The sequence below is a fragment of the Tamandua tetradactyla genome, chromosome 13, assembly GCF_023851605.1.
Source record: "Tamandua tetradactyla isolate mTamTet1 chromosome 13, mTamTet1.pri, whole genome shotgun sequence".
Lineage (NCBI taxonomy): Eukaryota > Metazoa > Chordata > Mammalia > Pilosa > Myrmecophagidae > Tamandua > Tamandua tetradactyla.
Window position 1 is genome coordinate 35,176,721 of NC_135339.1, and position 14,412 is coordinate 35,191,132.

General features: G+C 42.4%; 1 protein-coding gene across 4 annotated transcripts in view; it reads right to left on the bottom strand.

Moving 5' to 3' along the window:
- ARID5B (AT-rich interaction domain 5B) overlaps positions 1–14,412 on the bottom strand; it is a 180,196-nt gene that overhangs the window by 38,079 nt on the left and 127,705 nt on the right. For 3 of the 4 annotated variants that reach the window (XM_077125205.1, XM_077125207.1, XM_077125206.1), the window contains one exon: positions 4,368–4,480. In XM_077125205.1, the coding sequence (XP_076981320.1) occupies positions 4,368–4,480 (113 nt within the window). Of the gene's footprint in view, positions 1–4,367; positions 4,481–5,897; positions 6,246–14,412 lie in introns of those variants that run through there. The other variant, XM_077125208.1, reaches the window with a different exon arrangement.

The window sequence follows — 14,412 nt, forward strand, 5'->3', positions numbered from 1 at the left end:
TGTGTGTTGTCACCATTTTTCACTGCCAGATTTCAGACTGTTGGGTGTAAGTTCTGAAGAAATCCATAACCTAATGGCTTTTTAAAAATCATAAAATCACTGCAGTTTTAATCTACATTACCCTAGGTCCTTCTTGGAGCGATTACTATGTGGTCAGGCTCAATCCTCGGCACTTTACAGGTATTATTTCATGCTCACAGTCCTAATAAAGGAGATTCTGACTCTCCTTTAGAGGTGAGGAAACTGAGTTCCAGAGAAGCTGAATAACATGTACAAGTTCACCGAGTTACTAAGTGGGGCATCTGGGATGTGGACCCAGATCGTCCAATTCTAGGGCTTGTGTTTTTGAACACTATACTTTCCTGATCCTTTTAAACAGATTAACTTGGTAGCAAAAGATTCCCAATTAAAATCATATCTTAAGTAAGTTCTAGGCATTGGGAAGCCCACAGCTTAGAAATGTGATTTATACAACGAGGACAAAAAAGATAAACCTAGGTGATTTTCAAGGTATCAGAGAACAACTCTATTCCTTCTATGTATATTAAACAAAGGGAAGGAAACCCATATGGATTGACAGCCCCTGCAGTGAATTAGATACCATGCCCTAGGCTTCACCAGTTCTATTTTAGCATTCACAAGAATTCCTAAAGAGAAGTAATTAGCCCCGTTTTAGAGTTGAGGATGTTGAAGCACAGCGCTAAATCTGGGTTTAGAACCTGGGTCTGCTGGACTCACAAACAGGAGTAGATTTAAGGTTTGTGTATCAAAGAGCCTGAGGCTCTGGTAAGTAACTTGCAGCAATAATGGAGAAATTGCCTATTGTTATTAGGTCAAAACCACTGCCGCTATTGGAGTAGACTGCTCCTGGGGAGAGCAGGTGCCTGGTAAGGAGTGAGCAGTGGTCTCCTTTCTCAGACTAGCTTGATACAGCTGAAGAGTGAACACAAATGAGCTCTTTAGGGTATTATTCTGTTTATGGGTAGAGCCAGGTCAAGGTCTTTTGCATATATTTTTCACATTACTCAAAACATTCTCAGCGTTTTTTGGGAACTCTTTCCACAAATCTGCTGAATTACTATAGTGCAGGTGTTAACAAAACGAAAGCTAGACTTCCTGATGACCTCGAGAAAGCCAAACCTTTTTGGGGTAACAGTCAGTCACTAGAGCTTCTGACCCCTCTTCCTCTCCCGCCCCCCAGACCTGAACAACACATCTGTTAAGTTCACCGTAAGAGCTCTGAGGTTTCCGTAGAACAGTTACATCCAAGGTGACTGAGGAAGTGCTAATTAAAGAATTCACATTTAACGCTTTCACTGAACCATCACCTATTTGATATTAACCACATCCTTTCACGGGATTGAGTTATAACTAATCTAGCCTGCAAAGGGGCAGTAAGATGTACTGAACCAGCAATAAAGAAGCTAGAATTCTGATCTCTGTTTGGTCACTGACTTGCTAGGTGACCCTCAGTTTCTTGCTCAGTAAAGTGGAAAAGATAATCCCCAGAGGTATTCTGAGGACCAAATGAGCTGGAAAATATTGGAAGAATAATGTTTAGGAAATATTCAGAGTATATGAATTAAAAACAAGAATACATTGCACATCATGGTTTCCATTTTTTATGTTCCTTTTGGAATACGAACCACCTGTTATACACGCCTGGCTTTTGCAAAATGCTTACGGGTTGTGTGAAGTCACTTGCCTTCTTTCAATATAGGCCTTTCATTCAAGACCTAGGCCAAGAAGACGTCTTTGCTATTTATTGGCCACCCTATGAACAAGCTTGGACCCCAGACCTGCTGCTGTAAGAAATAGCAGGGACATGGCAGGGTGTGGCCTGGATGCTTTCACCACATCCAAAGAACTAGCAGCATCTTTTGGTGTCTTTGGGAAGCCATGAAATTCTCCCTCCCTAAAAAAACAGGGTCATGCAAAGCACGTTTTCCATGCCATCATTCTCAGAGTGCAACCTTGTGACGGTGACAGGCACATTAGTCGACTTGTTTTTCCAGTTCTGGACACAACAAAGCCAATGAGTTCTCACTCTAAGAGTTGCGCTGTGTTTGGTTGCAGGAAGTTGGTACTTATCCATAGTTAGAAATGCTCTGTTTGGAGGTACTTTTGAAAAAAAAAAGCCATAAAATCTAACAGCTCACCTACACTGAAGATGTGACTTTCAGTTTGGCAAATGATCAGATGGTCACAAGTGCACACTCTCTATTGTTGTGTTTCATGAGAAAAGACCACTTTAAGACCCAAATGCCTTTTCATGGCCTTCCTGGTCCTAGACTCAGCTTATTCATTTTGCGGGGATCTTATAAATGTCTGTTGGTGTCTACAATCAAGCCTGCCATATTTCCTATCTACAAGCTTTCCCTTCTCGTGGACGCGGTCTTGCCAGACCTTCCGGAAGGAGCTAGGTTAGGGCTGTAATCCAAGACTCTGGGAAGCGTCACTAGGAGCTGACTGCAGCAAGACATCCATTCACCCCCTCGATGCCATTCATCATTGAACATTAACAATGGAAGGATGATCTGTTTCCTTGCGAAAATTCTGAAAGGCAGCACTGGGGTAGAAGAGGTAAGTTAAAAAACCTAGGCTTGACTTTTGTCCTTTCTTGGGAAGAAAATTCAGTGACCATCAAAAACAGCTCATCTGGAGAACGGACTCTTCAGTTTAGTGGGTCTGAGTGTCAGTCCTGAGTTGCCTTCCATTGGAGTTGTTGTTCTTTCAGATTGATTTTATGAGTTGTGTAAAAGTCCCAGAGGCATACTTTGGTAAGTGACTCCAAATGACATGAGAAGGAACTTCGTCCTGCTGGGCTCAGGTACAGAACATGCTGCAGTAAACACATGATGTCACCATAAAAGTATGGGGCAGACTGCCAAAACAAGGCCTTGGGTGAACAAGCTTTGCTGAGTGCTCTGGTCCTAAAACCTTCTCACTCCACTCTGTAGTATCGTGCAGCAGCCTGCAAACCACATCACCGGGTGAACTGTTTCTGGTGACATCCTTCAAGACAACCTAAGCTGGAGCCCTAGGTATGTAGTTCTAGGGCTTAGAGGTCCAACTTACTAGAAAATATTTTTCACAGTATCCATGTGTACTTACTCCCAGATGTCAAACGAACAGAGCAGAAATAACTTCAGGAAAGACAGATTTGTTTTTAACCAGAAAATGGAAAATGCACATTGCTACTAGTTGATTTCTTTTTAACCCTCTGTGGTCTTGAAAGACATGAAGAAATTCTAAAAAAGGTCTTTAGAACCTTCTGATAAAATAATCATAGTTGAAGGTAAGATTTATAGAACTGGAATTTCTTGGATCTACTTCAGTACATAGGGGTTGGGGGTAAGGAGATGAGTACGCAGTAGACACAGCAGATTGGCAACACGTACTCATGTGTTTCTATAGTCTTCATGCTTTTCTACACTGGAACCTTTCGAATGCATCACTAATGAAAATGCTCCCATTTTCAGAAGTTTAGTCCTTGGATCTGGAAATGTGTCAGTCAAAATGTCATCTTCAATTTGGATCCTAAAGGAACTACTGATGTCTTTGGCAGAGAAACAACACCCAAACACAACCCCCCAGTAAACAGAACCACAGAAATTTGACCCTCTAAAGTAAAAAAGATAAGTCTAAAAATATGAAGTGACACTTCACCCTAACTGATGCTAAATTCTTCAGGCGTGAACTTTCAAGATTCCAAAGACTGCTTAGGCAAAAGATGGGTCCTAGAAAAGTAGCCTAGAATTTGGACTTTTATTTTGTATTAACAGAGATCCTTAAAACATATAAATACATGCGTCTATTTATTACATATATATGCATATACACACAGACAAATATCTTGCTGTGTATCTTTAATTTCCTTTAGAGGTGACTTTGAAAAAAGCCTAATCAAAAAGACTAATTCTAGCCATTTCTAATTTCATCCTCTGTTAATCTCTGAAACATATTTAGATGAGCACATTCAGAAAGAGGATGGCTCAGCCGGTCTATTTTTGATACAAACATAGTAAACTATGTCATTGTGTCACCTACTATGAAATCTCAGCCTGAATGACGTGGGCGCTTAATCATCTGTCCTTTACCCAACAGGCCATGCTGGGAGGTGGGAGGTCTTTCTGTTGACTAATCAAAATGCCAGTGACTCCTTGCATCCACCCTCCAGGGGGAGGGGAGGTGGGAGAAGCCGAGGGCACAGACCCAGCCGAGGGCTGCAAAAGCTCTGAATACCAAAGTCAGGTTCTGAATGGAAAACTGCCACAAAGACATAGGAGCAGAGAGGTAAAGGGTAAAAGGAAAAAATAAAAAAGATGCAGCAAAATGAAAACCATGGAGTGAATGACCGACTGTACCTTGGCAACGGCTTTGCCATCGGAATTATTGTTGGAATCCTTAACACCACTGAATGAATCTCTTCTCTGTGGGCATGATTTCTTTTTGCGTGGTCTGCCTTTAAGATTTGGCGCTGAAAACAAATGGAGAACAATTTATATACATTTTCATTTGCATGGCTTTCCTTTCTAAAGCAGGGGGCTCGTTCTACAGGTCTTCTCTAAGTGTGCTGAGAAGTGTGCACTGTGTGGCAGCCAACCCTCGCCATATGCTTTCTCACTCTGAGGGGCTGGATCTTGGGAGCCGATATACTTCTGTACCCTGTTTCCCAAAGCCAATCGATTACACTGTAAAATGACTAATTAATATAAATAAAACAAACCCGCTAACTCTAAAGGAGGAGGATAAAGTAAATGTACTTCTCCACTGCTGGAGAAGAAGCATCTTGGACTGAAATACAACATGAATCATTCTTTGTTTTTTCACTTTGTACTTTGTTTTCGGAAACCTAAGACACATGCCAACCCATTATGGTATCATAGCAATGTAACATTTGAAAACATCGATCTTTGAAAGTGGAAGCAGGAGGATTTCTTTTTTTTTTTTTGTAATTATGATAAAGATAGGTCCGTAGATAGCTAAGAGAGGAATTTATGCTAACGATCTGAAAAATATTATTCCATGTAATTAACCAGTAATACTGTGACCAGAATGGTCATAATCTTAACAAACCTGGCAGATGCACTGAGACCAGCATGCTCTCTTTTCCTTTTCAATATTTTTTGTAATGAAAATCTTGAGGGTTATTTAAAATAACTTCCGAACATCACACTGAGATTGGCCTGATTTTATTGGTGTAACACTTTTTAAAAGCCGTACAAAATGCAAATCAAAGTTAAATTCTACCTTTGGTGTTGACCATGCTTCTCTTTGAGATATGTACAGAAGGTAGGAAAAAGAAAAAGCTGCTGTTTATTGAGTGCTAGGACTGACTGCCGGTCATCAGATTTCACATTTAATTTCATCAGTCACCCAAATCAAGCAAAATTAAAGCAAGCCAACTAGCCTATCAGCCCTTGAACAATTCTAAACTGATAAAACTATACCTCACACAACTTATTTCAGACCTATCAAGCTACCCACACATTCTGTTATTTTCAGGGATGACCATGGCACTGTCAGATTCCAACAACACAAACGCTCTTAATTGGTGTTAATCTTACTCAGGTCACGCAGCCAACCAGTGGTTTCAGGACATTTTACATTGTACTGATCCCACAAACAATTAATCCTACTAATTCGATTTTCTACCGCGGATAACAGTTTTACCGTCGGGAAGGCTCAATGAAGCAGCGCTGCCTTTACGATCTGAGAGAGGCAGAAGTTTAAAAAAAGCAGGCTTGGGGCTCAGGCTCCCCCTCCCAATTCCCCTCTCCTCCCATCCCGAAGAAAACACTGGTCTTGAGAGTCCGTCCCAGAAAGCCAGCCTGGAAGGATCGGAGGTAAACAAGCTCCCCGGCAAAAGCAAGCAAAGAGAAAGTAGCGATTACCCATTCCAGTCGACAAACATCTGCCTGATTGAAGTCTGTGCTCATGAAAACTACAGCATGTGACTGCTCCACGGCCACGGCCCTGGAAGGCTGGACCTGACGTGGTGTGGATGTCAGCTTCCCTCCGAATGCGGGCTGCCGGGCTCAGCGCGTCGCTCACTGCTCCCCTCCCCCGGCAGCTCCATTACTCATGTAAACACACAGCAGTGACTAGCACGGAGAGCGTGTGGGATGAGCTCGCAGGACTTTGCTGGAGTTGCCAGACTGGCAGGCAGGACTCTGCTCTCCCCACCTCCCTGCACGGGGTGGGTGATTTCATCCCGCCTGCCCCGTGGGTCCCGACCTGCAGCTCCCGGGTCAGAACTTGCGCCTCCCCCCTCCCTCCCCCCGCCCCCCCCCCCCCTCCCCCCGCCCCCCCCCCTCCCCCCCGCCCCCCCCCCCCGCCCCAGAACGCACACGCAGCCCTCAGCCTGCAGCTGGGGCGTAGACCGTTTTGGTGAGAGCACTTTGTGTAGCCCAGAAGTGTTTCCACAACGGACCCAAGTGCTAAGACTTTAATGGGCAGGAGGGGAGGATGTACTGTCATGTCCCGTATCAAAAATAGTGGCCGAGCAGAGTGCTGACAGAAACAAACAACTTGGGATAGGTCAGGGGCATTTGATCCAAAGGGACAAAACAATATAGCTCGGGTTCTCAGAGATCTGCCCTTCCTAACATTTTGGTAAAAAAAAGCATTTAAACCGAAAAGGCATTTATTTCCAGAAAAGCATTCACATCCAAAAGACCCTTCTCTGAGACTGAACTTACTCAGAACATGCTGTTTTCAATGAAGGCAAAAGTTCCAGGAACCTACAATAACTCAACTCCAAATGGGATCTATTTTCTCCATTCTTTGAGCTGTTTTCAGAACCTAGAGAAGCACACGTCCTTCTCCAGCAGATTCTGAGAAGTACAAATTTAGAACACAGACTAGCACCTAATATTCTCCTCTCACAAACTTAAACTCTAAATTAAAGAGCTGATCAAGAGGAAAGGCTTTTGTTTCTCGTAAGGCAAGAACGCTGACATTTCAGCCAGGGTTAGGTGAATCCCACCCACCACAGGAGGCTCAAACTCAAATACCTCTTTTAGGCCCTCCTCTGAATTCTCCTTCTGCCCTTCCCTTCCGGAACCCATCACTCCATTCCCTACACTTTAGCTGTGTTTTATGGCTCATCTTCACACTAGACTGGAGAGTCTACAAGGCTCCTCTCTGGTCGGCCCAGCACAGCACAGAGGCAGCGGTGTTGCGTAAGGTGAGTGAACCAGTGACAAATAGAAATAAAGACACCCAGGGACTCATCCTGCCTTTTCTCGTGATCTCGGCCCACCTACCCGACCACGTGGTGTGCTGGTCACACTGGGGCGCCTGTAAAGCCGACCCTCCCCTCACTTCACACTCAGCGCATCTCATGAAAACTCGGGTGTGCGCAGGGAACTGAGAGAGGAAAACGATTCCTCTGGTTCCCGATTTCCCTTAAGCCATCAGCCTGGCTTTTCCCACATTTTCAGGGCATGAAGTCCCTGAAGGGCAGATGTTCAGAGTCTCAGGGGTACCCGGTGCCACCATAATACAATTAGAGACCTTCTGGGTTCCCGAGATCTTGGGAGTGAGGTTTTGGGATTAAAGGGCTGGCTCTTGGGGACAGCAAATATTCTGGTCCCCAGGCCAAGTTTTTCTCCTCCAGGGTCAAGAAAACAAATCATTTGCTAGGCTGGTGAGTGAAAACAATGCTTTATGGTGTGGTAATAGTTGGGAAGGGGGTGGAGCCAGTCTGGGAAGTTCTGGCCTTCAATTCTTTTATACAGGAGACAGCCCCACCCACTCCCAGGATCCTAGATGGACCGACACCTCTGGGAGCACCTAAATTCTAAAGACTCAAGAATTAGACAAGCTCCAGTGTGTTAGGTAAGACTGCTCTGTACCAACAAAGCCAGGTTGAGAAGCCAGCAGTACACTTTCTGGTATCATACCTGACTCCAGTCAGTGCTATTTAAAAAAAGAATAATAATAAAGCCATAAATACACACTTACTATTACACGTGTATATACAATCCATGGCCCATTCCCTGGCTTGGCTCATCAGAGTCCAATAAACATATGCTCATTGCACGAACGGTCAATATGCATGAATACCAGTAACAGCTAACATTTATCGAACGCTTTCTATGTGCTAGTCACCCTTCCAAGCACTTTATACACAATAACATTTCAAACTCACAAAAAACAATGAGGAAGGTGCTATTATATCCCCCATTTAAGCAATGAGGAAACTGATATAGAGAGATGAAATTACTCATCTCAGATCATTCAACTGGTTACTAGTAGAAGATGGATTTTGACCCAGGCAGCTGGACTTAATGCAGAACGCCACTGGCTTGACCCACGTTCCCTCTAATAGACACATACACACTGACGCATGCATTCACGATGTCTCACGGGGAGGTGTTTAAGTTTATTCACCTGGGCTGACTGTCAACAGGAAACTCTCCCCAAAAGAAAGAACTCCGAGTACTAGATGGCACGAGGGCCCTGAGCCTTCTCAGGCAGCAAACAGCATCCTAATGACTTGACAGCGAACAGAGTACCGGTCAGTCCTGACTCAGCAGTAGGTGACAGGACTTCCACAAAAACCAGAGTCCCAATGAAACTTAGAAACCGAGAAGCGCCAGTCAGAGCACCATGCTCCATGCTCCCTCACCGGGGGCCACTGGCTTTCCTGCCTGATAAGTGAAAGATCTCTGTGATTAAAAAAAAACAATCTTGGGTGGGCCACGGGGTGACTCAGCAGGCAGAGTTCTTGGCTGCCATGCCAGAGACCTGGGTTCGATTCCCGGTGCTGCCCCGTAAAAAAACAAAAACAAAAACAAACACAATCTTTCCTCTCTTACTGTCCATTTGTTCCTCTAACTCAGTGCCATGAAATGAACAAGTATTCATCTTTGTGAAGCCACTATTTGTATTTCTGTAGGTGTGAATCTCAGGAGAACCAAGCTATCTTTCAATGTTCCAGGCTAAGCTGACATCTATCTATCATGTTCGTTTGTCTGTTTATTGTAATACCTTCAAAAATTAGTGAGATGTCATCTTGACATTTATTTTTTTGACAGATATTTATTTCCTCGACAATATAACAACACAAGGGTTTTTTTTTTTTTTTTTGGTAAGCGTTTAAAAGCTTGGAGTTGCTGACATTAGTTTATACATTTACTTCACCATGGGCTCAGACCAGTTACATGGCAGGGCAACGCAGGTGTGGGAAACTTTCATCTCAAACCCAACTTTTACAATAATAAAAATAAAACAAAGGAAATGTAACCAGTTACTGGCAAAGTAAATTGCTTTTGGCTTAAATGTTCCTGTTTTTTTTCTACTGAGTTCTTCCTGTCCTGACCATCTCCCTCTCTCTCTTTCTCTGTCTCTTTTTTTTGTAACATTTATGCTCTTGGAAATACCACAAAGATAAACAGCTATAAAAGCGGGATTGACTCATCAGTTAACAACTCTTTCTTCCCATTTTGCAGAGAAGATTTTGTTGACAAGGCAGCTACAGATTCTCTTGAAAATTCTTTGTGCACTTCCACTCAGAGATAGGTCTTACTTGCTGGTGGGGGCTGGAATCAGGGGACTGGAAAACAAGGCATAATTTTCCAGAGTTTGACACTAGGGGTCAATGTCTAGAGGAAGTCAGCAGAGCGTTAACTCATTTGATTTGCAAGATGTGTGTGTGTGTGTGTGTGTGTGTGTGTGTGCATGTGTGTGTGTTCGCGTCTGCTTCAAACATGGGCTGGAAAACTAGACTCCACTGGCTGAAGTGTTAGCGACCGACCAACGTTGTTCTATGTATAGTATGTGTTACTGATAATACTTTGCATTTCTGCAATGCCTTTCCTCTAGGGATCTCAATGCTCTAATATACTTTCTTTAGAGACAATAACCTCAAATACTCTGGGCAAGTTTGGGCAAGGAGCTCTGCTCTCTGTGGGGGAAAAAAAAACCACCCTAATTTAGTTATCATTTACTGTGTTCTATTTTCAATGTTTCCCTTTTGACTATTTAGAAACTTCCTCTTTCACTACAACAAAAATAGGACGTGTATTTTTCAAGTTATTAACATATGAGTAAAAGATTTAGAAACCAAGAATGGCAAGAAGGCTTGATCAAAGTCACTCCTGAAATTTATGGGTGTAATAAAAGAAAGGCATTTCATAGATAATCTCTTACAGAATTTCAGTTTTCAAATACAGTGGTGGGGAAAAAAAAAAAAAAGAAAACTAGAATCCCTCAACTTTCATTTTGGCTTGAATTTAAAGCCAAAATTTTTAACTTAAAAGATTCATAAATGATTCTCTAACATTTCCATGTCACTTTAATGGTTTTAGTGACTACAACCCCACACCTAACAAATCAGAAACCGTGCCCTCTGCTATTGAACATCTGTCGAATGGCTGGCTCTTTCTGTGAGTTCACAAAGCCCTAATCCCATATGAGATTTAGGGATACTCAGGTTTGCTTTTATTCTGTTTTCCTATAAACAGCCTTCCACACCCACCCAGCAGAAATGTTTCAGAAGCAATTGTGTTGTCTGGGATATGAACACGCAGGGCCATTAACAAGCGTAACTCCATCCTGTGGAACATTCTAACTTAAATGATGAATTTTAAGCAATAGGCATTGTAAAACAAGGCTGTGAGAATGTTATCATTTGAAAATTGTTCTGACAGTTCCCTTTCTAAGAGTAATCCCCTCTGTGCCCCGTTCCCCGAATAAAGACATTAAAAAGACGAGCAGGGACTCTGGAGCCAGGCTTAGCTGCCCTAACTTGCAGATGTCACCGAGACCACAGGCTCTGGACAATGGATAGATGAGTCCCAGAGGAACTCTCAGGCACACCACACTGGATGTCAGTCACAGCTCAATACAGACCTGGGCTTTGAGTTTCTACGTTTCATTTAGTCCAAGCTACACACCAATGTTGCTTGAACCATACTGCCCACTAATTGCCATTTAGGACTGCCATAGAGCCACATCTCATAGACTCCGGCTCCTCCTTCCAGCCGCCGGGGAGCGGTGAGCCGTTGTCGTTAGAAAGACGGGGAGAGAAATGAAGCTGGATTTACATGAGGTCCAGCCACATTACCTCTTTGTCAGAATCACTGAGATCCCCAAGAGCTACTAAGGAGAGTGGAATGGATTGGCTGCACTTGTCTTATCTGGACTGCTCGGGCAGGTCAAGCCCCAAACAGCCGTGGACTTCATTGCTTAACAAACCATGTAAGTAAGCATACTCTTAATCCCTTCCAAAACATGCCCGGTCTTACTCATTCCCTGCTTCATACTTGTGAAGGCTGGAGCAATTGTTAATGCCCCTGATCAAAGTTTTAGTAATTTCATAGGCATGTGATTTGCATAGCTATTTCCTGATCTGCCTTCCCTCTCTACCCGGGAGGTCTTCATTTCTCAGAAACACTTAAAAACACAGGTTATTTGACTTCTTCCCTGCCCCCACCCCATAAATGGAACAAGACCTCCTGGCTCATCCGTACTGCTAATTGGCTGGAAGCATGTGACTCCATGAGTTCTTGCCATTAAAAGACAAGTGAGGTTTCTCTTGTAGTCAGGTTTTCCCAGCAGTGATAGACAGATCTCGGTCTGCATTTCCCCTCTGTCTTGAGTGGGGAGAGAAATGTATACCACCACCAAGTATTATCCAAATTCTAGGCTGAAATCATGTATTAAATTCCAAGGGAATACCGAAACGTCTTAGAAGTCCATGGTAGGCTGTCTAGAAAGACCTGCGCACAGGAAAAAGGGATTAGAGATGCTTTTCACTACCACCTAAGGAACAAGGCGACTGACTATCTTGGAGATGGAGTGAAGAGAGAGTCCGGGTTTTCAGTGGATTGACTGTCTAAGGGAAGAATTCTGGAGATGAGAAAGGAGACTGAAATACATGCCAGACCTTTCAGTCCTTTCAAACGCTCACCTTTCCTCTGGTCTGTTCTGGTTACCTGAAGCATCCTCAGCAAAATCCATGCTCAGTAAAAGGTCCCTTTGAGCCCAGTGGAGGGATGTGGGAGTGTGTAGCTCACAGCTGTTTTGCAAACTCCTTTTTTTTTTTTCCCTTCGAGTCTACACACCGTGGCATAACAATGCGGTGGCAGCAAATCTAGGTGCTAACATAGCAGGCCAAGGGGTAGGGTCTTGTTATGAAGTAACACCCAGCAAACCCAAAAGTGGGCCCTGCAAATGCCATGAATGGCTTTCTCTTCCATTTTAACATCTACCTGGCCACTCCTTTCTTCTACTATTCACCTCGGACCATCTAGGGCAGATGTTCGTGAGCTGTTTTCAGGCACCAGGCCCAAGGCTCCTCTCTCAATGGAGAGATAACACTAGAAGTTACTACAAGAAAAAACCATAAGCAACCTATTAGAATAAGAGTCAGAGTCTTGCTTAAATGCTGCACTATATACTTTTTCTTAGGATTTAGAAAATAGTGCATTTTCTGAAAAAAAAATTATTAAATAAATACAGATTTAGTCTTGCTTAGTATGAGTCTATTTAATAAAGAAAAGAATAATAACTTAAGATACTTGGCTTTTTTTTCCCTTGGCTGTTTAAAGATCTGCTTTTTAAGGACATCTTGAATTCCTCAATTTCAGAACATTTTAAACTGCAAAATTAATCTTTTTCTCTCTCTTTTCTTTTCTTTTGTCTGTACAATCAATAAGCCTGCTCATTCTTATCTATGACTGATGTGTTCTGTGGGGTTATCATTGAACATGACAGCAGAGAGGCAAAAGCTACATTTTGTATTGAATAGGCTTTGCAAGGAGCAGTAAACATCACAACAGTTTTTAAACTCATGTAAGCAGAACATTCTTGTCAGCCATTTCTTCAGGTTTGTAAATGGGATATTCCATTTTCAACATTGAGGATAATTGATTTGCTACATCTCTAAAGAAAAACATTCCTCACTTGAAGGTAAGTAAAAGAGACTTTGTGTGTGTGTGTGTGTGTGTGTGTGTGTGTGAGCTAACATGGAGCTATTTAACTCATTACAGAATTGGACTAATATGTTATGAGAGATATTTTACTTTTCAAAACACATACACATAAAGAAAGATAAACGATCATCAAGTAGCAGGTTCCCAAATTCTTTTAAAAAGATTCCAAAAAGGAATTTGGACAGAAAGGGGATTTTTCATTCTTGTTATGCTTTCCTATCTCTCAGAAAGAATAGTTTAAGAAGGAGGATAGTCCCTTATTTAAAAGTAAAAGGATGACAACTTTTGAGATATTTTCTCTTTTCACAGACAACTCCCTCACAGTCTTTCCTCCTTAGGAGTCCTAATCTCTGACAAAGTACCTTAGCGATCTCTCTATTTCCTTTGTTTGTGGACATACATGAGCCACAATACTGGAAAACAACTTTATAGACTCTTCTTGTGGCCCCACAGAACTGAATGCATGTGATGGAGGAGGGCGAAGCGATGTCCAAAATGGGGAGAGAAAGGGTCTAGGTGTGCAGAAAGGGGCAGCGAGAAGATGTTCGATGCCTGGTGATGCACTGACTAAGGACAGATGGACAGGCCGGCTGAGCGAGAGTGCTCGATGAATTGATGTGTGAATATAAAACTCTGTGGAAAAACCACAGACAGTAACCATCAGAGACCCTAATGAAAATCTTACAGTGAACACCATAAAAATACATGGAAGAACTTAGAACGTCTTCCCATTTTCTTCGGTATAAGACAAAACCTTTCCATGACTATTTGGATCTGCATCGTCCAAAAAGGTAGCCATATGTAGCTTAGTGAGCACCTGGGAAGTGTCTAGTCCAAACTGAGATGTGCTGTAAGTATAAAATGCATACTGGGTTTCAGAGAGCTAGCACAAGAAAATAAATGTTAAGTATCTCATAAATAACATTTTTATCTTGATTATATATTGAGATGCAAATGTTTTCCATCAATGGGTTAAATAAAATGGATAACTAAAATTAATTCCACCTGTTTCTTTGTACTTTTTAAACTGTGGCTATTAGAAAACTCAAAATTATATATATGACTTGAATTCTATTCCTACCGTATGAAACTGGTTTAGTACACAGTTCATGTCAATTATGGACCTGTCTTTGGAAATATATGATAAAGAACAGACAGAACAGGATTGCCATCTGAAGCTAGAATAAGCAACAAAAGTCACAACTCAAAGTTTCAATGCAATTTAGGATTTAATTCACTGTTATGTCACTATCTGACAACAGACTGGGTTAGTGGGGAGGGGGGAGAGAGAAGGGAGGAGGTGTCTAATTATTTCACTAATTATTCCTAACCTGCTGCCAACATGGGTTGGATCTAATATAAGCTGTTTTCACGATCCAGTGCAAATGAGCGAGAGAAAATGGAACTCGAGGGATTGTAGCTAGTTGGAAGGTAGACCTTTCTTAACCACAAATTGTTGAATAAG